The sequence below is a fragment of the Coregonus clupeaformis genome, chromosome 29 (assembly GCF_020615455.1).
Source record: "Coregonus clupeaformis isolate EN_2021a chromosome 29, ASM2061545v1, whole genome shotgun sequence".
Taxonomy (NCBI): domain Eukaryota; kingdom Metazoa; phylum Chordata; class Actinopteri; order Salmoniformes; family Salmonidae; genus Coregonus; species Coregonus clupeaformis.
Window position 1 is genome coordinate 21,805,735 of NC_059220.1, and position 24,719 is coordinate 21,830,453.

Sequence of the window (24,719 nt, forward strand, 5' to 3'; positions counted from 1 at the left end):
AAGACAGCTTGTCTGTCGAAACGTTGGTTATAAAATTATTGCATCTGAGCTCCTAGAGTGTGTGGCTCTCCTTTTCTTTTTCAAGGGATTTGGTCACACAAAAGGACAGATGAAGGTGACATTGTTTCAGGTTGTTTAATACAGTAACAATGTGGCTCAAAGGAAACAGTACAATCCGTTACAGTAACTGGTAAAGACGCATCGATTAATTCAGGCTACAAGAGTCTAGACCCAATGACAATCGAAGAATGTCATTACACTTATTGGTGTTTTGTAAAAGATGTCTCTTTCCATTCATCAAATGGCGCAAGCGCACAGTGCACTGTTTGGATGCTGGAATTATTTTGGAGTGGACGAACATGCGCAGGTAGCCTACTAGTACATTCTGAAGTGATTTGTTTGACAATAAGATGAAAACATCATGACTGGTTGTGTACACAGCAAATTAAAAGGTAATACACATTTTTATCATTAAATTACGTCTTTACTATTAGGCCCATAAAACATTTTTGTAGAAAAATTAGGAGGTCCCGTGAAAAAAATAGAGACCCCTCGAATCTCACAGTATAATTTGCACTCTGAAGTTTGGTAAAAGAGAGTGCACTATCCACTAAGCATTTACCAATGGCAATGTCTTTTGGACATATTTTTTTGGTCCTGTCCGGACATCTTGTTTTTGGTGCAGTTCGGACCTGGCTTGCTTTCAAAATCTAAGGACGTTTATTTTTGGTCCAGTCCGACACAAGGCACTGGTGGCAGCATGGGACATCTGGGGGGAGGAACAGCAGAGGAACATCGAAATTACAACAATGACAGGACAAGTACAGTTTCACTGAATACTGTCTGTCTTACAGGACACCTTTAAACCTGACATACGTTGACCTTGATAAATGGGTCAGTCTACCGCTTTAGCAAAATCTGAGCGGGAGGGTCACTATACTGCAGAGTGGGGTTTAGCTTACCTTTACTCCAGCCAAGATGCCTGTGGTGGACACATTGAAGTCCAGGTAGGCCAACATCTCTGGGGTGGGAGGCTTGTAGATCTGAGGCTTGGCTACCATGGGTACCAAAAAACATTTCCACTGCATTTCAGCCCTGCCACAAAAGGACCAGCTGACATCATCTCAGTGATTCTCTCGTTAACACAGGTGAGTGTTGACGAGGACAAGGCTGGAGATCACTCTGTCATGCTGATTGAGTTAGAATAACAGACTGGAAGCTTTAAAAGGAGGGTGGTGCTTGAAATCATTGTTCTTCCTCTGTTAACCATTGTTACCTGCAAGGAAACACGTGCCGTCATCATTGCATTGCACAAAAAGGGCTTCACAGGTAAGGATATTGCTGCTAGTAAGATTGCACCTAAATCAACCATTTATCGGATCATCAAGAACTTCAAGGAGAGAGGTTCAATTGTTGTGAAGAAGGCGTCAGGGCGCCCAAGAAAGTCCAGCAAGCGCCAGGACCGTCTCCTAAAGTTGATTCAGCTGCGGGATCGGGGCACCACCAGTGCAGAGCTTGCTCAGGAATGGCAGCAGACAGGTGTGAGTGCATCTGCACACACAGTGAGGCAAAGACTTTTGGAGGATGGCCTGGTGTCAAGAAGGGCAGCAAAGAAGCCACTTATCTCCAGGAAAACATCAGGGACAGACTGATATTCTGCGAAAGGTACAGGGATTGGACTGCTGGGGACTGGGGTAAAGTCATTTTCTCTGATGACTCCCCTTTCCGATTGTTTGGGGCATCCGGAAAACACCTTGTCCGGAGAAGACAAGGTGAGCGCTACCATCAGTCCTGTGTCATGTCAACAGTAAAGCATCCTGAGACCATTCATGTGTGGGGTTACTTCTCAGCCAAGGGAGTGCGCTCACTCACAATTTTGCCTAAGAACACAGCCATGAATAAAGAATGGTACCAACACATCCTCCGACAGCAACTTCTCCCAACCATCCAAGAACAGTTTGGTGACGACCAATGCCTTTTCCAGCATGATGGAGCACCTTGCCATAAGGCAAAAGTGATAACTAAGTGGCACTGGGAACAAAACATTGAAATTTTGGGTCCATGGCCAGGAAACTCCCCAGACCTTAATCCCATTGAGAACTTGTGGTCGATCCTCAAGAGGCGGGTGGACAAACAAAAACCCACAAATCCTGACAAACTCCAAGCATTAATTATGCAAGAATGGGCTGCCATCAATCAGGATGTGGCCCAGAAGTTAATTGACAGCATGCCAGGGCGGATTGCAGAGGTCTTGAAAAAGAAGGGTCAACACTGCAAATATTGACTCTTTGCATAAACTTAATGTAATTGTCAATAAAAGCCTTTGACACTTATGGAATGCTTGTAATTATACTTCAGTATACCATAGTAACATCTGACAAAAATACCTCATAACACTGAAGCAGCGAACTTTGTGAAGACCAATACTTGTGTCATTCTCAAAACTTTTGACCACGACTGTATGGAGGGGAGTGTGTCAACATTTGTGTCTGTACCAATCAAACAAACGTAACTATAATACATGAATATTGTAAGCATGTATCAACTATGAAGAGTTTTGTTGTTGTTGTTGTTGTTAGGCTCAGTATCTAATGTGTCATTTCAATTTGAGTGCAGGATTCTTCTGTTGGAGTGAAGAATTAATGTTTTTTATTCCATCGTTTGTAAAATAAGAAAACATTGAGTAATACAAGGATGATACCACAATATTCCATGATGACATGACAGAATAAATATATATTTTAAACAAGGCAATGAATATTATTTTTTGCAGTTTTATTTTACACAGCAACAGGAAGCATGAGAACACTGCAGTATGTGGACCAATGCCATAAAACAGACAACTGAGAAAACAGGTATGCAAGCATAACACTTGCTTGCTACTAATGATGAGATAATTATACTGGTAAAATATGATGATCATATGATACACGCCACTTCAATCTAAATGAAATGTTTGAGTCTCAACTAAAATATGATTTATGTGATCAAACTGAGTGGCCAATCCTCCATGATTAAAAACAAACACCGGATTTAGTTGAAATGATACCTTTCCACCTGTATTGTATTACTCATGAAAAGGCTTTAAGCCATCTCTAAATGTTCTCCTGGTCTATGCACAGTAACACACACACACTTAAGCCTAAACTTCTGGTAACCAGTAATAGGGATAGAACATCCAATGAAACAATGAACTCAGCCTTCTGGACCAAAGACTATTGTTATACACGACATAAGAATACAGAGGGAAAAGTTCAATAAAATGGTTGAAATTCCATTAAAACTACTTTTAAAAAGGCGTAATATATATTGCTGGTACATTTTAATTTTTTTAGAAAATATAAATTGTGCGACTGAAGCTTACAATACACTGCTGGCATTAGCGCCGCCGGTTTCCATGGAGACCTGACAGAACAGAGCCATCCATGGAGGCGCCATACGTGTGCTGTCAGAGACTCCCGAGAAATAAACAATTACGTGCCTCTACCTGCAAACACTACCACATCCCTTACACCAACTCTGTATGGCGTTCATCAAGGTGGAACGCTGCAGAGATCACTTGGTGGATGCAGACAGCAGCCAAAGTATAATATCAAACTGACACAGAGACAAATAAAGTGGCAGTGGGTGGGGACAGGGAGTGAGTGAGGAGAAGTTGTAGTGTCTAGTCTGGTCCAGCAGGGGGCAGGCTAAGCATTGCCTCAGATGACTTGGTCCAGGGCACGCAGCAGCTCCTCGCCCTGCAGCAGGTGCTGGCGACCCACCACGGGGGCGTTAACCTCACAGTCATACCGGGTCAGCTGTGGAAGGGTGAAGGGTGAGCCGCTTCCCTCCGAGGAGATGCCAAGCAGGCGGCTTGCCAGGTCTAAGAGAAACAAGAGAATATAAGGGACACTAGTGTCATTGTTCATGTAAATGATATGTAAAACATACAGTGCCTTCGTAAAGTATTCAGACCCCTTGACTTTTTCCACATTTTGTTAGGTTACAGCCTTATTCTAAAATTGATTAAATCGTTTTTTTCCCTTCTCAATCTACACACAATACCCCATAATGACAAAACAAAAACTGCTAATTTATCAAAATAAAAAAACTGAAATATGACATTTATGTAAGTATTCAGACCCTTTACTCAGTACTTTGTTGACGCACCTTTGACAGCGATTACAGCCTTTCTAAAAATCAGTTTTTGCTTTGTCATTATGGGGTATTGTGTGTAGATTGCTGAGGATTTTTAATTTATTTAATCCATTTTAGATTAAGGCTGTAACATAACAAAATGTGGAAAAGGTCAAGGGGTCAGAATACTTTCCGAAGGTACTGTACACAAAAGCTTAATGCCAGGCCTTGGCTGTTGGGTGTTCCAGGACTAACTACCTGTAGGTAGGAGCAGTATGGTCCTGTTGGAGGGAGCCTCAGAGCTGCTCAGCTCAGACACCTTGAGCTTTTTACCCAGCCCAGGAGGGTCCTGGAGCAATGCCCCCTGAGAAAAACAACAGATTCAAATTAGCCCTCAATATGCCGAATGTTATCAAACAGAATATCTCTGCTAAATGTTATTTGTTTTTTACATGATAAAAACATTTCTAAAGGTCTTACACACACTTACTATTCCGACAGCCTGAGACAGAGACAACTTTCTCTTGCGCTGTGTGTTCTGGGTGGCCAGTGTCCTGAGAGAGATCTCTCTGTCCATCTGAGGCGCCCTAGAGCACAGAGAGTCACACACCATGTCAGTAGTCAGAAAACACTGATATGATTTAGTTTTGAGGAGAGGGTAAGTTGGAAGGAGTGTGTGTACGTGGTGGGACTTACCTCGTGGTGAGTAAGGAGGCAGAGCAAGAGCTAGCTGCCAGCTCCGGGGCTGGGGAAGCTGTCCGGATGCTTGGGCCACTAAAGGGGGAGCCAGGGTAGCTGTGGACATCCTGGGTGAGGTGCAGAGGAGAGCACAGAGGAGAGCTCTCTAGGGGTTGGGCTGGGTCACACGACAGTGGCTCCTCTGGGGACAGGGTGCGCAGCTGGAAGTCATCATCCATGGGGATGTATGGAGCCAACATCTCCAGGTCCAGGTCCTCCATGGCCTACAGGGGGAAACAATAACATATCTGTCAGATCAGACTTTCCCTGAATCAATTCATATCCTTTAAAAGACGTTTAGAATTCACGCAAGTTCAGGGAAGTGGTGGAATGGAATCACATCAATTACATCTCCACCTACAGTATTTAAACCACACAACAGCTGATTCGCTTTCATTCAGGTTCACCATTGTACCAGGATGGACGCGTCCCACTGCCACCCCAGCTTATTCCTTATATTGTTCACTACCTCCTCCAGCTACTGATAGTGTGTAATCCAAATTCATGAATCTTTTCTGGTGACCACATGGATATTATAGAAAACTTACCAATTGTGAAAAAAAGTATTCCCCAGAGGTCAATTAGAATATCAAAAAAGCTAGTCTACCCACACGTATATGGGTCTTTTTTTATAAATAATGGGGCCAATGTGTGACATTGGGATCAACATTTCAAAATGGTTTGAAACAAAAAATAAAATTCATTTTCATGCAGTTCCACATGTGTACTTAAGAGGAATAAAAGTGAATGTATGCAAATTGACCCATTACTCCACCTATACAACATAGGGCTATACATTCTTTAAGCAGGGTTCATACAGACATTGTATGTTAAATTAAAATTCAAGAAATTTCAGGGACTTTTTCAAGCACTTAATTGTAATTTTCAAGGACCTCAATGTTATACAATTGTATAATTTATATAATTGTACATATAGGCCCTAATATAGAACATCTCCTACAAAAACTCAAAAATGAAGCCACAGATAATTATAAGGGAGCAGGAGAACTTATACATTGGCAACAATAATTACAACTTTTCAAGCACGAAATCTAGGAAATGTCTGATTTTCAAGGTAGGCCTATTCCAATACTTGAATTTCTGAAGTAGGCTACTTCAAGCCCCTTGTATTGTTTAAAATTGCAGGTCTAACATGGAAAACTAAATATCACATTATTTCATTACCAGATTATATTGTGAATAAGCCCACTAGGTTATTTCATTTGTTGTCATTATATCCAGAATAAATAATAGGAACAGCATTGGTGTTGCGCAATAGTCTATCCTACGCACAGTAGACTCAGTGTCCAATCCGAGGCACAAAAACATATGAAAACATGAACTCATTACCTTGCTGCTTTCTCTGTTAAATCTAACGAGAACCTGCTGTAAATCAATCAGACAACAGATTATCAATCTCAATTTGCTAGGGATATTAGATCCAACGTGGATCCAGGCACAACTGTCTTCACTGGCGTAACGAATAGGACACCAAAATATTCTGGACATTCCTCGCAAACACATTTTTTGCAGCTTCACAACAGCTGTTCGCCACTTGACTCTCATTCGGAAAATTAATTCCTGGATCAGATGATGATGTGTGAAAATATCACGGCGTACCTAATCAGCTGGATACCAAATGCGCATTCCAACAAGTTTTATGCATAATTATTGAAGAACCATGCTAATGGTTTCACCCCGTAACATAAGGAGACACAAAATGTTACTTAGTTACACTGCATTTCTGAGATCTCTATACAAATAAACTGTCCAACAGCTAGATCCAGGATTCAAGTTCATTGACTAATTTAACTGATTAATGCTTACTTAATATATGATATAACAACAACTTACACCAATTTTGGACAAATCCGTCAAGACACCAACCATGAGAAAGGGTTGAAAAATAGGTTTTAAATCAACTCGTGAATTTTATTGAATATAGTTATGATACCCCCTTATACCTTAATGTAATGACATGACAAAAATGGGCAGATTATTATCAATGACTTATCAACAGATGCAACAAGTTGTCCAGTGTAGGAAATCCTCCCTGGTACCCTAGTTTATAGAAGGACCCATATGCATTAGAATGTCTTAGCATTGATACTGTAGGTACCGTACCTGTGAGGTGAAAGGCGTCTTGGGCTCTGTGTCGATGGCAAACAGTCTTTCCACCAGGTCCAGTTTAAACGCAGCACTGATGTCAGAGTCCATTGGGAAACAGAAGTTCAGCGGGCTGTCAGGCTGCAGAGGACATTACATTGGTTAAAGACTAGATTTTGTGAACAGAAGTATTTTTGACGTAGCAACTTTCCATTGATTTCCTGATTGGCAGTTTTAAAAGTGGTCCGTCTGGACGTGGTATCCCTGCTCACCTCATTGGAGCTGTAGCTGCCTGGGGTCCTGGAGGAGTCTGGACCAGCCTTGGTGTCCACGGAGGTGCTGGGGACCAGGGGCTGCTCACTGGAGGGCAGCAGAGAGAGCGGCAGGGCCAGCTTATCACTGGTGGAGGGCAGCATCACATCGTTGTAGAGAGGCACCTCCTTCAGCAGGATGTCAGAGACTGCAGGGACAGTAAAAAGGGGGTCAGAATGAGTTTGGGTTAGGGTTGGGACCAGTAAAGTGTGACTATCACAAATTATAAAGTTCATTTTCTATTCAAAAGTAACTATCACACAGAGCTCCAGGCAGGGCAGGGTACTGACCGGGGCTGCTGAAGTCCAGGGAGATGATGGTGTCTCCTGCGGCCGGGGCCAGAAGGGTGAGGGCCTCTGGTTCCTCCTTCAGTCTGTCGTACAGGCTGGCCAGGGGCTGGGCCTCAACTGCCTGGGTGAACAGCTTGCTCACATCCACCTTCTCCTCCTTCAGGAGCACAGGGGACACCTCTGCCTCAGAGCTCTCCTCCTCTTCTTCCTCCTTCTCCTCCTCCTCCTCCTCCTCCTCCACCAGCTCCTTCTTTACAGGTCTCATGTCCTCCGTCTGCTCCAGAGACAGCACCATCTTCTCCTCCTCAATTCCACTGGAGGAAGAGGGAGACAAAAACAGTTAAATATCATGTCTTACTCCACCTTACAAAGTGAAAATCTGATTGATTGGTTGAGTCAGAACCCACTGGGGTCGGTCCACCAGACAGTTTAAAGCCCTGATCAAACTAGCCTCTATATAACACACTGTGTAGTCCATGACGGTACCTGAGCACAAAGTTGACACAGACAACACACTGGGGCTGGGAGTTCTTGTTGTTGTAGATAACAGTGGCCTGAGTCTCCACCCACACAAAGCCGCCTCTCTTAGCCAGCATGCGGTACTGGCCTGTGCTCACCTGGCCCTTCGCAAACACTGGAGAGACCCGAAGAAAGAAGAAGAGGGTGAGAAAAAAGGAAGAGGAAAGAGAGACTGCAAGTAGCTACCTAGTCTGTCAACATTGTATTATGTACTGAAGCATATTGCAAAGCATTGGGCATTTCCAGATTACGTGTCTGCTTTAAGGGCGAATACACTTTGCATTGTCATGTTTAGGTGGGGATGCTTACAGTTGTGATGGGTCTTAGTCAGGTGTTCTGAGTCCAGGGCATGGTAGTACTCATACACAGAGCGATTTAACAGGTCCTCTGGATCATAGCCCACCAGCTCAGTGATCCTGGACAACACAGAGATAGGGGACAGGTTAATCCTGCTGTTTACTGGAGTGCCATTAAACCTATTGGACACAAGGTGGCTCTGTGGCACTACATTCAGGAACTACAAATTCTTTTATCACATCTTTGTGTGAATACAAGTCATTTAATTTTAAGGAAAAAATTCAACGCAACATATATTCTTACAACAATAGCCCTTATTCTTATATGGAGTATAGCTTTGTGTTAGATTCAGTATTCTTCTACTACATTATTCATGCTGATGCTGCAGTCAGCGGAATGGTAGGTCTCAGTCTCACCTCTCGTCACAGTAGGTGAACTTCATGTCCAGTGTGTGGCGGCTGAGGAAGGTCTTGGTGTCCAGCGGAGCCTCGATGTTGGAGGGGTGGGGGATGGGGTCACAGACCAACACCAGGTAGGAGACGGGCAGCTCCTTGTGCCCACAGGGGCTCTGCTCAGCTGGGGCTTCATGGACTCGCACATGGCCTGAGCAGTGGAGAATCTTCCAGGTGGCTGATTTGACATTGACAGTGCGCCCCCTGCTGGTGAGGGTACATTTCATCCGCAGGAAGAAGCTGCGCTCTGTGTTTGGTTCCTTGGATTTTTTAGAGATCCCTGAAAAGGCAGAGGAGGAGAGAGAACGTAAGACTGAGGTTAAGAAATAAAAATTACATTTAGTGTTGGTGTGATGTGCAAAAAAGGAATGGTGCCAGTGAAGCAGAGTGAATACCATGGGAAAAGACAGTAGCCCACTCTAATCACACTGACCTCAGGACTGGAGTGGGAAATTATAACTGGTTCTGACAGGCTCTGACTTTTTTGCTTGAAGCTGCTAAATTCAGCCCCACACTACTTGTTACACTGATATTCCAGAGTGCTGTGTGCAGCAGTCTATTCTCAGTAGGAACCTTGAGTATGAGTGTGTTTTCACAGGGGTGTGTCTCACCTGTTCTGTGTACCAGCATCTCCTTTAGCTCCTCATGGTCACAGGGGTGTGTGTACTCAAACACACTAAGTCCTGTCAGGTCAAACTGCACATGGACAGAAGAGGAAGGACGTTTAGAAACACACAACATATTCATGCCAAGGGAAGAACAGCAAATACAGGTAAGTGCCAAAATAAAGGAAACCCCAACCAAAACCACTAAAGGGATAATCCACCCCCAAACCTATGATGAACAGTGTTACATAGTGTTAAATAACACTAATATGTGAAAACAAGTTTTGTGAACAAATGTTTCATTTCGTGGTTATAACAAGGTTGGTAGAAACATGTGAAAATCGTTTTTGGAAATCTATTGCATGTCAAATCAATCAATCAAATGTATTTATAAAGCCATTTTTACATCAGCAGATGTCACAAAGTGCTATACAGAAACCCAGCCTAAAACCCCAAACAGCAAGCAATGCAGATGTAGAAGCACGGTGGCTAGGAAAAACTTCCTAGAAAGGCAGAAACCTAGGAAGAAACCTAGAGAGGAACCAGGCTCTGAGGGGTGGCCAGTCCCCTTCTGGCTGTGCAGGGTGGAGATTATAACAGTACATGGCCATTAAGGCCAGATTTTTCTCCAAGATGTTGAAACGTTCATAGGTGACCAGCAGGGTCAAATAATAATCACAGTGGTTGTAGAGGTTGCAACAGGTCAGTACTTCAGGAGTAAATCTCACTTGGCTTTTCATAGCCGGGCATTTAGAGGTTGAAATAGCAAGTGCGGCAGAGAGAGAGTTGAAAACAGCATGTCTGGGACAAGGTAGCACATCCGGTGAACAGGTCAGGGTTCCATAGCAGTGGGCAGAAGAGTTGAAACTGGAGCAGCAGCACAACCAGGTGGACTGGGGACAGCAAGGAGTCATCAGGCCAGGTAGTCCTGAGGCATGGTCCTAGGGCTCAGGTCCTCCGGGATGAGAGGGAGAAAACCCACAATGCAATGCTCTTTCTCTCTGGGCTGGCTGGCTGGCTAGCTAGTCAGCTAGCTAGCTAGAACATATAGCTACACACAATAATACCAAAGTCAATATCAGCATGTGAAGTAGCTAGCTAGCTGTAAAATCGCCTAAATAAAACTGCACTATCAATTTAGGAGTCTTACCGAGTTCAACTTGCAGTTCGTCCCGGTCACGGAGCTATAAACGGCATCTCTGCCCAGAGCGAGAGCAGAGTAACGTTGCTTTCCCACACAGATACTTTTGAGATGGGAAACTCCATTAGAATCGTATTAACACCCATTGTGTACGTTGTCCATAAGGCTGCGCGGGGCATTCTGGGTGATTCTGGGACAAGGAGAGCTCTCCTTCATGGAGTGAATGGGAGTCAATAGGGCGTGAACAATTAATTTTGTGAACAAGTACAATATTGCTAATATTTTCCAAGATAATTCACTTGTTCTCCATAATATCGTATAACTTTAGAATCGTGACATTACGTACTTTCGAGGAAAATAGGCAGGTTTCTCAACACATACCCTGACTTTAAGAAGGGATTGTGTGACGATTAGCTTAGCAACCACGTGACACAGCATGACAACGTGAATGCGATGGGTCGACAGTCAGTGGGTGGGCCGTTTCTCCATTCATTGTCCAATTGGATTCCTGTCTCCTCCTTTCTGTAATATCTCTGTTTCCCACAGACACAGGGTGCATTGCGACAAGGTACTTGAAGGAGAAACGGAGTTGAATAATTTGGTACACCATTTAGATTGAGCACATCTCAGCGAGATATATATACTTTGTCATGACAATATAAATGGATGGATGGGTTCTGGACAAGTATTCCCATACCATCTATTGGCTGATTTGGCGATCTGGAGTGCAGGTAATCGTTTTAAAACATTATGAAATGTGATCGTGTGTTATCCCCATCTCCAGTGATGAGAATTATGTAGCTATGACGCAATCCTACACGATATCCTGATTTTCACAGACGGACCACTTAGATGTTAAATCATGCGGAAATGTTTTATTTTACCCACTGACAGAACATAGGCTTTCACCAAAATGACAGGAATTTCATAATTTTATTGGGGGTGGATTATCCCTTTAATAGGGCGTTGGGCCACCACGAGCCAGAATAGCTTCAAATGCACCTTGGCATAGATTCTACAAGTGTCTAGAACTTTATTGGAGGGATGCAACACCATTCTTACACAATAAATTCCATCACTTTATGTTTTGTTGATGGTGGAAAATGCTATCTTAGGCACCGCTCCAGAATCTCCAATAAGTGTTCAATTGGGTTGAGATCAGGTGACGGAGATGGCCATGGCATATGGTTTACATAGTTTTCATGCTCATCAAACCATTCCGTGACCACTCGTGCCCTGTTGTTATGATGTTTTCATAGTGTTGTGTGGGAACAGGTTAGAGTTAGTAGATAAGTGGCTTGGTGCCACAGAGTCTACATTCCATTATGTCAAAGGAGATTACTGATGTTTATGGTAGCATGATTGATGGATAGGACATATTGCCTTGGGGTACAAGAGAATAACATCAGAGAAGAGAGTGCCCACTGATGGTTAACAGATGTGGTTGAAGAAACGTGTAACAGAGGGTATATAAGTGAGATATGGTCTTTGTTCAGTAGGTATGGCAAGAGGCAAAGCTATGTCTGCTGTTATATCGAACCATGGTACCTTTTAAATACTTATATAAACTCCCCATCAAAAGTGTCTAAGTATATTCTTACATCATGAATTACTTGATACCCTAGAAACTCATCATAACAGATTGGCATCTAAACGAACAGGATACAGTTTACAGCCGAACTAACAGGTAAGCAGACTTTCATTTATTTGATTATGTCAAATTCTGCTCATCTGTGGTAAAGCTGAGCTGTAACGAACTTTTAAAATGCAATACTTTAGAGGGGGACGATGAGTGGTATTGAGTTATTTAGTGAGATGTAAGGAGAATTATCAAATTAGACAATAACATGGTGCTATGATTCAAAACAGGGTGTGTTAACAGTAATGAGTACAAAGACAAAAGAGAATACAGGAGTAGGTGTAGAACTTAGAGAGATGTGTTGTATCATCATTTGAATACCTTGGTAAAGAAAATTAAAGAAATAGGTTACGGACCTCTGATGTGTAGTATCATCATTAGATTTGAATACCTTGGTTAGGAGAGAAATGTTTTGTGAAAGACTCGGAGCAGATGCAATGTAACATAGTGAATCATAGCTACAGAATGGGGATTTGATTAAAGTATTTAATTACTAATACTTCATGAACTAATAGCAGTAATGAATGGCCAGTTTAGTAGACCGGTATCTGGAAAAACAGCCACCATTAAGAGTAAAGCAGAGCTTCATTTAACTCGAAGAGAGAAACAGGAAATGACGAAATTATTACAAACTAATCTGCATTTAGAATTAGTCTCTTGTAAAAGTAATAGATGTTAAGTAAATTAGGATTTTTCAATGGGGGACCAAATCTTGGCGATTTATCCGCATGGACAGATAATGAGTAAGGTTTTTTTTTGTTTTTTTAAGGGATAAGTTATAGATAGCGCGAAAATATATCATTGACAATATCGCCGTAAGCAACACGAAATGGGATTTACATTATATGAAAGAGGCGTATAAAGCATGCGATTTAATGAGCGCACAATGGCAAGGAAATAAGTAATAAGGAGAAAAAGTCAGCTAACAAAGTTAAGTAATTGAATGGGACAACATGGGCTCTCTTATGAACAAAGAGTATAAAGTAATTTGAATCTGAAGGGTGCATAATAAGTTATAGAAATGGATTTGATAATTTGATATAAGTTTGGATAAGAAGTTGCGATATATAACAGAATTAGGTCATAGAATATCAAGGAGTGGTATGGATATTGTGATGCTGTTTTATAGAGTAGTGGAAAAGTGTATTTTCTGGACAGGCAGGGCAGTGTCCTGAAAATTACAGTCTATTGTTTCTGTCCGCTGGGAGAATGTTTGAAGAGGTTTGGGTGTCGATTGTGTATTGGTAAAAAAACAAAAACACGAAGGGATTCTTGGATGTGAGTACCTAGAAGTTTCTAACGTTATATAGGTATTAACTTGCTCACCCAAACGTACGTTATGGGTGGGAAAATAATGAATACGGGTTTTCTAAGTTTGTACCGTTGTTGGATCATGTGATAGAGAAGGTTTAAGGAATAAACCATAAGTAATTCTGACCATAAGTAATGTGGTTAAAGACGTAAGTATAATATTGTACAAAGCCAATTTAGGGTTTGCATTAAACTACTTATCAGTGTGGAGCTAAGGTGGTGAAGTGAAGGAACTTCATTTTGTATCAGATGGTAAGACGACAAACCATTGTAATTGCTCTATTTGTGGGATTTATTTGTCATTTCAATGAAATAGAGTAAAATCAGGTTTTCTGAGGATAATTCAACTGTTGGTGTGTGTTGCTTGAACGGATACTACAGAGTATTTGGTTTGGTGATATAGAATGGAAGGTTTGAAGCGTGCGTGGTTCAAATGGAAAGACTCACTTGTTTAACAGGAATAGCGAGACGATTGCATGGTGGTCTTTTTCTTTGCGTTGCCTACGGGTTTGCTAGATTAAAAAATTGAGAATGGTGTCGTAATGTCTATCCATAAATCGGATATTCATAGTATGGATGTAAATTAAATATATGCTGATCAACTACAGCAAGTGTTTGGTGTTACTTGTAGCCTACTTAGAAAGGACAGTTGCCTAGATCTGATGTATTCTAATAATGGTGGATTGATGGTTTCAGAAGAGCTGTGGCTATGATCTTAGTTGATAAAAGGGGAAATAGGATGTAGTTTACGACGCATAGAGAAGCGAATGTCTTATATTCATGGGAAGTGAAGTTAGGGATCTCAGAGAATAATAGGAATATTAAACAAACACTAGGGATAATGAAGCAGTGTTGGAAGGACGCAGAGTATGAAAGATAACATTGACTGAGGAATATAGCAACTTTTGGTTGAGGTTACTACAGAAGTATTATGGACATACTATCGTAATAGATAAACTGAACCAAACATAACGTTACTACAGCAATTTAGGATGGTTAATGTTGTTACGTTAGTTTTTAAACCCTACAATAGAGGTAAATGCAGAACGCTGTTTGAGAATGTGTTGTTTGGTCTGCTAGTAAAAATGGAAGAGTTTCCATGTTTTTGTTTGCAGGTGTTAGCCATTGGGGCTCGCTGAAACGTGAGGTGTGAACTAGTGGGTTTAGAGTGGTGACGTAACTTGGTCTGCGACATGGAAGTAGTTGTTTATCTTCATTTGCACGGACCGCAGATTTTGTGGAGCGACGGGTAATGGTGTTTCTAGGGTGATTGTTGTCGATGTGTGCAGAGGGTCCATGGTTCAAGCCCAGGTTGGGAAGAAAGCAAAACTTTTACATTGATGCTATGGACCTAGATCACTAGGTGAATTGATAACATTATAGGAAAGAGATTGTCTTACCAACTCATAGCATAACATAGTAATTAAAGTTGCATCTCTGTGAATAGATGTTTTGTTAGTTTTGACCATAACTTCACAATAATTTGTCATATGTTAAAGTACCGTTAGATGGAAAGTCAGCGGTAAAGAATGATAGCTAGAGGGTTTTCTGTGTTTGAAGGATAAGTAGGTTAATTGGGTAATGAGAAATGTTGAACTGGATTGTTTAAAGAAGAATAAGTAGGTTAATTGGGAGATGATGAGATGTTGAATTGGATTGTTTGAATAGAATGGGATTAAAAATAATGCTTTCTAGTAAGGTCTATGAAAATAGGTTATTAAGTAGTAGTGGTTTGTGGATAGAATTTACTAATGCCATGATTTAGTAAGAGGGTGAAAGAAAGTAGTGATAGTTAGGCTATATATATATATATATATATATATATATATATATCGGGATATAAAGGACACAGAGGGTGATGGGAAGCACATATCTAGATGGTTGAATATGGAACGTTCTTTGATAAAAAATGTATTATATGGTTTGTTTAGACAACAATGAGTTATGCAGACAGTTATTTAATTAATCTGTTTCTGGTACGTTGAACAATGGGAGGTTGTTTTTAATATTAGGCTGATGGATTAGTAATAATAGTTAATCATTTAGCAGACGCTCTTATCCAGAGCGACTTACAGGAGCAATTAGGGTTAAGTGCCTTGCTCAAGGGCATATTGACAGATTTTTTTCACCTAGTCGGCTCGGGGATTAGAACCAGCGACCTTTCGGTTACTGGCACAACGCTCTTAACCACTAAGCTACCTGCCGCCCTAGTACACATTGTTTGTAGGTTCTGGGGTTATTAAACAATAGGTTTATATTTTCAAACATCAATGCATCAAGTGGAGATGATTACATTACCATACAGGGGTTATAGGTTTATAGTAGAAGGTGTGGTGAACTTAATGGAACGTGGTATTATCTGATGTGTTTTGAGTGGGAGTTTTTTTTCCAGGATTGATGGAAATCCCCTACAGTATATGTTAAGGGAAAGTAGGAGATAACGTATCAAACAACCTTTTTAATAGATGCCTGGGATAAGGAATTAATTGATTCCTTACGCAGAGTAATTGATTATATGGGTGAATTAATTAAATTTGACATTTATAGGGGTGACAGGAACAATATAAGGGGTAACTGTGGTCCCCTGTAGCTCAGTTGGTAGAGCATGGCGCTTGCAATGCCAGGGTTGTGGATTCGTTTCCCACAGGGGGCCAGTATGAAAATGTATGCACTCACTAACTGTAAGTCTCTCTGGATAAGAGCGTCTGCTAAATGACTAAAATGTAAAATGAAACAGGTATTTCCTATGTTGTTGATCAAGTAGCGATACTAGGATATATTGATATGGGATCACATGTAGCAGATTTAGCATTTCGATAATCATTGTGAGAATTAGAGGATAAAGTGAAGAGTAATCAATTAAACATACTCATTGTATACTAACAGATATTTGAGTGGTTGTCATCTTTTGAGAGATTTTAGGTAATCTTCTTATGGAGTAGTTATGAGGAAATATATTGAAACAATCAATTATTGATGTGAAATAGAACAGTGTATATCTGTATCATGTTTTGTGTGTAATTACTATCTTTGGATTACTGATTGTAATTTAATGTTAATGAAATGTATACTTTCTCTTCCAGGAGAAAGGGTATTTCCTTATCTCTCATTGGAATGTTGCCCAGGGCTAAGGGGGGGGAGGTTAGTAAATTTAAGCAGTTTTATACTTACAGTGGGGAGAACAATTATTTGATACACTGCCGATTGTGCATGTTTTCCTACTTACAAAGCATGTAGAGGTCTGTAATTTTTATCATAGGTACACTTCAACTGTGAGAGACGGAATCTAAAACACAAATCCAGAAAATCACATTGTATGATTTTTAAGTAATTAATTTGCATTTTATTGCATGATATAAGTATTTGATACATCAGAAAAGCAGAACTTAATATTTGGTACAGAAACCTTTGTTTGCAATTACAGGGATCATACGTTTCCTGTAGGTCTTGACCAGGTTTGCACACACTGCAGCAGGGATTTTGGCCCACTCCTCCATACAGACCTTCTCCAGATCCTTCAGGTTTCGGGGCTGTCGCTGGGCAATACGGACTTTCAGTTCCCTCCAAAGATGTTCTATTGGGTTCAGGTCTGGAGACTGGCTAGGCCACTCCAGGACCTTGAGCTGCTTCTTACAGAGCCACTCCTTAGTTGCCCTGGCTGTGTGTTTCGGCTCGTTGTCATGCTGGAAGACCCAGCCACGACCCATCTTCAATGCTCTTACTGAGGGAAGGAGGTTGTTGGCCAAGATCTCGCGATACATGGCCCCATCCATCCTCCCCTCAATACGGTACAGTCGTCCTGTCCCCTTTGTAGAAAAGCATCCCCAAAGAATTATGTTTCCACCTCCATGCTTCACGGTTGGGATGGTGTTCTTGGGGTTGTACTCATCCTTCTTCTTCCTCCAAACACGGCGAGTGGAGTTTAGACCAAAAAGCTATATTTTTGTCTCATCAGACCACATGACCTTCTCCCATTCCTCCTCTGGGTCATCCAGATGGTCATTGGCAAACTTCAGACGGGCCTGGACATGCGCTGGCTTGAGCAGGGGGACCTTGCGTGCGCTGCAGGATTTTAATCCATGACGGCGTAGTGTGTTACTAATGGTTTTCTTTGAGACTGTGGTCCCAGCTCTCTTCAGGTCATTGACCAGGTCCTGCCGTGTAGTTCTGGGCTGATCCCTCACCTTCCTCATGATCATTGATGCCCCACGAGGTGAGATCTTGCATGGAGCCCCAGACCCCCAAAGAAATGCCACCCCACACCATGACTGACCCACCGCCAAACCGGTCATGCTGGAGGATGTTGCAGGAAGCAGAACGTTCTCCACGGCGTCTCCAGACTCTGTCACGTCTGTCACATGTGCTCAGTGTGAACCTGCTTTCATCTGTGAAGAGCACAGGGCGCCAGTGGCGAATTTGCCAATCTTGGTGTTCTCTGGGCAAATGCCTAATGTCCTGCACGGTGTTGGGCTGTAAGCACAACCCCCACCTGTGGACGTCGGGCCCTCATACCACCCTCATGGAGTCGGTTTCTGACCGTTTGAGCAGACACATGCACATTTGTGGCCTGCTGGAGGTCATTTTGCAGGGCTCTGGCAGTGCTCCTCCTGCTCCTCCTTGCACAAAGGCGGAGGTAGCAGTCCTGCTGCTGGGTTGTTGCCCTCCTACGGCCTCCTCCACGTCTCCTGATGTACTGGCCTGTCTCCTGGTAGCGCCTCCATGCTCTGGACACTACGCTGACAGACACAGCAAACCTTCTTGCCACAGCTCGCATTGATGTGCCATCCTGGATGAGCTGCACTACCTGAGCCACTTGTGTGGGTTGTAGACTCCGTCTCATGCTACCACTAGAGTGAAAGCACCGCCAGCATTCAAAAGTGACCAAAACATCAGCCAGGAAGCATAGGAACTGAGAAGTGGTCTGTGGTCACCACCTGCAAAACCAGTCCTTTATTGGGGGTGTCTTGCTAATTGCCTATAATGTCCACCTGTTGTCTATTCCATTTGCACAACAGCATGTGAAATGTATTGTCAATCAGTGTTGCTTCCTAAGTGGACAGTTTGATTTCACAGAAGTGTGATTGACTTGGAGTTACATTGTGTTGTTTAAGTGTTCCCTTTATTTTTTTGAGCAGTGTACAGTGGGGAGAACAAGTATTTGATACACTGCCGATTTTGCAGGTTTTCCTACTTACAAAGCATGTAGAGGTCTGTAATTTTTATCATAGGTACACTTCAACTGTGAGAGATGGAATCTAAAACAAAAATCCAGAAAATCACATTGTATGATTTTTAAGTAATTAATTTGCATTTTATTGCATGACATAAGTATTTGATACATCAGAAAAGCAGAACTTCATATTTGGTACAGAAACCATTGTTTGCAATTACAGAGATCATACGTTTCCTGTAGGTCTTGACCAGGTTTGCACACACTGCAGCAGGGATTTTGGCCCACTCCTCCATACAGACCTTCACCAGATCCTTCAGGTTTCGGGGCTGCCGCTGGGCAATACGGACTTTCAGCTCCCTCCAAAGATTTTCTATTGGGTTCAGGTCTGGAGACTGGCTAGGCCACTCCAGGACCTTGAGATGCTTCTTACGGAGCCACTCCTTAGTTGCCCTGGCTGTGTGTTTCGGCTCGTTGTCATGCTGGAAGACCCAGCCACGACCCATCTTCAATGCTCTTACTGAGGGAAGGAGGTTGTTGGCCAAGATCTCGCGATACATGGCCCCATCCATCCTCCCCTCAATACGGTGCAGTCGTCCTGTCCCCTTTGTAGAAAAGCATCCCCAAAGAATTATGTTTCCACCTCCATGCTTCACGGTTGGGATGGTGTTCTTGGGGTTGTACTCATCCTTCTTCTTCCTCCAAATACGGCGAGTGGAGTTTAGACCAAAAAGCTCTATTTTTGTCTCATCAGACCACATGGCCTTCTCCCATTCCTCCTCTGGATCATCCAGATGGTCATTGGCAAACTTCAGACGGGCCTGGACATGCGCTGGCTTGAGCAGGGGGACCTTGCGTGCGCTGCAGGATTTTAATCCATGACGGCGTAGTGTGTTACTAATTGTTTTCTTTGAGACTGTGGTCCCAGCTCTCTTCAGGTCATTGACCAGGTCCTGCCGTGTAGTTCTGGGCTGATCCCTCACCTTCCTCATGATCATTGATGCCCCACGAGGTGAGATCTTGCATGGAGCCCCCAGACCGAGGGTGATTGACTGTCATCTTGAACTTCTTCCATTTTCTAATAATTGCGCCAACAGTTGTTGCCTTCTCACCAGCTGCTTGCCTATTGTCCTGTAGCCCATCCCAGCCTTGTGCAGGTCTACAATTTTATCCCTGATGTCCTTACACAGCTCTCTTGCCTTGGCCATTGTGGAGAGGTTGGAGTCTGTTTGATTGAGTGTGTGGACAGGTGTCTTTTATACAGGTAACGAGTTCAAACAGGTGCAGTTAATACAGGTAATGAGTGGAGAACAGGAGGGCTTCTTAAAGAAAAACGAACAGGTCTGTGAGAGCCGGGATTCTTACTGGTTGGTAGGTGATCAAATACTTATGTCATGCAATAAAATGCTAATTAATTACTTTAAAAATCATACAATGTGATTTTCTGGATTTTTGTTTTAGATTCCGTCTCTCACAGTTGAAGTGTACCTATGATAAAAATTACAGAACTCTACATGCTTTGTAAGTAGGAAAACCTGCAAAATCGGCAGTGTATCAAATACTTGTTCTCCCCACTGTATATGATTAGGACCATGGAAAGGAAAGAGTGAAAGAGCTATCCCTGAATGAAGGATACCTGGAGCTAGTCAATTTTACTATTCTTGAATTACTTTAGGGGATATAATTAAGTTAAGGTATTATCAAAAGTTGTCATTTTAATTTCATTTATTATTTTGGTTTAACAAACAATGTCGTTGTTTTGTTCTTTAATACATGAATCACGATGTGAGTCATGTGTTAAAAAAAAGGGGGAAGTACTGATGGCATGAGGATCTTTGTTAAATATGCAAATTATATTTAGAATATGAGCAGTAGTAATTAATGTGTTATGGGTTAGATTAAATGTTTTAGGTGAAAATGTATTTGTGGTATAAGGCAGGATGTAGAGGAGTCATGTCTATGAAACTAGTGACTGCAACAAGATGCAAGAATGTGCACTTCCTAATCTCAAGGCTTTTCCTGACTGATAAGAAGACAGGGTAAAGTGGAATACTATGTCTCGCCTAACAATGTTCTGAAGACTTTCTTCCAAAAGGTGAAGGCTTCTCTGACAGAACTAAGAGGAGAATATGGGCATTTTCTGTGCATGGGAGACTGTGTGGCAGTAAACGACTACAGAAGTAAGAGCTGAAAAGAATCTAGGTGGAGAGGTTAGTACTAGCTGGTGCTGGCTACCTCGATGGAGGGGAAAGTAGCAGAGAGAGATACCTGCATCTATGTGTCCCTCTGTAAGAGTATTCTAATTCAGAGGAGGAAGATGGCACTGCCACTGTGGAGCATTGTTTTTGTGTCTATGTCTGTGTGTCATTGCAGCAGTGAATCTCAACTTCCCTAGTGGTAAGATGCAAGAAGGACACACTACACAGAGCGATGTTAACAGAAATTGGGAAGTATATTAGAAATTGGTATTAAGAATAATTGTTAAAACATAATAATGTATCATGTAGTGAATGTTTATATGGATTTATTGGATTAGAAATTAAATCAATTAAACTGTTATGTTTTGTCTTCTAGTGAGGTAAATACAGATGGTGTCTTGATGCATAGTAGGGATAATTTGGCCTAGAATGGTGTGAACCTACATTTACATTTTAGTCATTTAGCAGACAGTCTTATCCAGAGCGACTTACAGGAGCAATTAGGGTTAAGTGCCTTGCTCAAGGGCACAGACAGATTTTTCACCTAGTCGAATCGGGGATTAGAACCAGCGACCTTTCGGTTACTGGCACAACGCTCTTAACCACTAAGCTACCTGCCGCCCCAAATACAAAGACACAACCTATGAACCGGCTGAAGATGACTATCAGAGGCGTTGAAGACATGCAACCGGTGTACAACAGCCAATCGAAGCTATCAACTGATTTTCTCATGTTTTTATATCAAGGGAGTGGGACAGGAGTCCACCATTGAGTGAGAATGGAGAAGGATATGTTCAAAGGCAACATTTCTAATGTTGTTGGTATAATGGACAAGACAATCACAGTTGAAGTAGGAAGTTTACATACACCTTAGCCAAATACATTTAAACTCAGTTTTTCACAATTCCTGACATTTAATCATAGTAAAATGTCCCTGTCTTAGGTCAGTTAGGATCACCACTTTATTTTAAGAATGTGAAATGTCATAATAATAGTAGAGAGAATGATTTATTTCAGCTTTTATTTATTTCATCACATTCCCAGTGTGTCAGAAGTTTACATACACTCAATTAGTATTTGGTGGCATTGCCTTTAAATTGTTTAACTTGGGTCAAACGTTTCGGGTAGCCTTCCACAAGCTTCCCACAATAAGTTGGGTGAATTTTGGTCCATTCCTCCTGACAGAGCTGGTGTAACTGAGTCAGGTTTGTAGGCCTCCTTACTCGCACACGCTTTTTCAGTTCTGTCCACAAATGTTCTATAGGATTGAGGTCAGGGCTTTGTGATGGCCACTCCAATACCTTGACTTTATTGTCCTTAAGCAATTTTGCCACAACTTTGGAAGTATGCTTGGGGTCATTGTCCATTTGAAAACCCATTTGCGACCAAGCTTTAACTTCCTGACTGATGTCTTGAGATGTTGCTTCAATATATCCACATTTCCTTCCTCATGATGCCATCTATTTTGTGAAGTGCACCAGTCCCTCCTGTAGCAAAGCACCCCCACAGCATGATGCTGCCACCCCCATGCTTCACGGTTGGGATGGTGTTCTTCGGCTTGCAAGCACCCCCTTTTTCCTCCAAACATAACGACGGTCATTATGGCCAAACAGTTCTATTTTTGTTTCATCAGACCAGAGGACATTTCTCCAAAAAGTACGAAATGTGTCCCCATGTGCAGTTGCAAACCGTAGTCTGCCATTTTTATGGCGGTTTTGGAGCAGTGGCTTCTTCCTTGCTGAGCAGCATTTCAGGTTATGTCGATATAGGACTCGTTTTACTGTGGATTTAAAACTTTTGTACCGGTTTCCTCCAGCATCTTCACAAGGTCCTGTTCTGGGATTGATTTGCACTTTTCGCACCAAAGTACGTTCATCTCTAGGAGACAGAACGCGTCTCCTTCCTGAGCGGTATGACGGCTGCGTGGTCCCATGGTGTTTATACTTGCGTACTATTGTTTGTACAGATGAACGTGGTACCTTCAGACGTTTGGAAATTGCTCCCAAGGATGAACCAGACTTGGAGGTCTACACATTTTTTTCTGAGGTCTTGGCTGATTTCTTTTGATTTTCCCATGATGTCAAGCAAAGAGGCAAGGAGCTTGAAGGTAGGCCTTGAAATACATCCACAGGTACACCTCCAATTGACTCAAATGATGTCAATTATCCTATCAGAAGCTTCTAAAGCCATGACATAATTTTCTGGAATTTTCCAAGCTGTCAACTTAGTGCATGTAAACTTCTGACCCACTGGAATTGTGATACAGTGAATTATAAGTGAAATAATCTGTCTGTAAACAATTGTTGGAAAAATTACTTGTGTCATGCACAAAGCAGATTTCCTAACTGACTTGCCAAAACTATAGGTTTGTTAACAAGAAATTTGTGGAGTGGTTGAAAAACGAGTTTTAATGACTCCAACCTAAGTGTGTGTAAACTTCCGACTTCAACTGTAGGTTGTAGATTTGGTGGTGACTCAGATGAGACATTGTAGTTGTGGCATTGTCATTGGCAATTCATTTTGAACTATGAAGCTGTCTGAAGAATATAATGAAGAGACGCCAGAAGATTTAAGTGCCGGGAGGAAAAAGGGCTTGTTTAGCTGTGTTGATAAAAAAATGGATTTATCCATATTTCAGAATTGGGGTAGTTGATATATACACTACTAAATTAATAGTATTAAGAATGCATTGAGATAATGATCTGTATTATCAGGATGAGGAAAATCATAATAGAATGATGGATGTTTATACTGTATGTTAATATAAGTGTACATTCTGACAGTTGTAATGGGTGATAAAGTTGAGGGTTTTAACTTTCATTGATAAGGACCAAGTGAATCATACTGTTTGACACATGGAAGTTAATGTGAGGATTGTGACTGATTGTGACAATCATGAATATGTTAATTAATTGGGTTAACGTATTAACATATTAGTCATTATATACATTTGAAGTATTGGGTGGTATTGATTTGGATATTTAGAGTGGTACATATCTATGTTGCTAGGCAAGTACTTAATTGGTTGCTATCATGGAGTTTTGGTATTTCAGACATAGGAATGTTTATGCTATTTTCATCTGATCTGATTGTGGTTGAATTTTTCAATCCTAAATATTTCAAGGATGTACTGATTTAACAGGGAGTGAAAACAGAGTTATACTGTGTATGTCTTCTCAGGCATATTAGGAGAACAAAGTCAGAGTTCAACATTGTATCTTTTAACAATCATGGGTTTTCAAGAAATTGGGTCTGAGATGTCACTCATTAGACTATGTAAGTGATAATCATATAGCATTGGATGCTATTATAGTAGATAGAGGGGGAATGTCTGTGATTATATAGGGGATACATGTTGTACATGCTGGACAACAGGATTAGGAAGGTATTGGGAAATTAAATAAAGCTATGGGAAATATAAGAGACATACAGCATTGCTGAGTGGCGCAGTGGTCTAAGGCACTGCATCGCAGTGCTAGCTGTGCCACTAGAGATCCTGGTTCGAATCCAGGCTCTGTCATAGCCGGCCGCGACCGGGAGACCCATGGGGCGGCACACAATTGGCCCAGTGTCGTCTAGGGTAGGGAATGGCCGGCAGGGATGTAGCTCAGTTGGTAGAGCATGGCGTTTGCAACGCCAGGGTTGTGGGTTTGATTCCCACGGGGGGTATGAAAAAAATAAATAAAAAAAATGTATGAACTCTAACTGTAAGTCGCTCTGGATAAGAGCGTCTGCTAAATGACTAAAATGTAAAATGTAAATGTAATACAGGAAGGTATTAGGAGTATGAATATAGATGTATCAGTCAATATTAATGCAAGG

General features: G+C 41.8%; 1 protein-coding gene across 2 annotated transcripts in view; it reads right to left on the reverse strand.

Moving 5' to 3' along the window:
- Positions 1-2,760: 2,760 nt before the first annotated feature.
- Positions 2,761-24,719, reverse strand: part of LOC121544836 (hypoxia-inducible factor 1-alpha-like) — a 45,618-nt gene continuing 23,659 nt past the window's right edge. For both annotated transcript variants that reach the window (XM_045209125.1, XM_045209124.1), the window contains exons 4-14: positions 9,445-9,529; positions 8,798-9,113; positions 8,394-8,500; positions 8,052-8,199; positions 7,566-7,879; positions 7,236-7,423; positions 6,982-7,104; positions 4,816-5,081; positions 4,610-4,706; positions 4,378-4,483; positions 2,761-3,865 (exon numbers count right to left, since the gene is read on the reverse strand). In XM_045209125.1, coding sequence (XP_045065060.1) covers positions 3,702-3,865; positions 4,378-4,483; positions 4,610-4,706; positions 4,816-5,081; positions 6,982-7,104; positions 7,236-7,423; positions 7,566-7,879; positions 8,052-8,199; positions 8,394-8,500; positions 8,798-9,113; positions 9,445-9,529 — 1,914 coding nt within the window. In that variant the 3' untranslated portion in view covers positions 2,761-3,701. The remainder of the gene's footprint in view (positions 3,866-4,377; positions 4,484-4,609; positions 4,707-4,815; positions 5,082-6,981; positions 7,105-7,235; positions 7,424-7,565; positions 7,880-8,051; positions 8,200-8,393; positions 8,501-8,797; positions 9,114-9,444; positions 9,530-24,719) is intronic.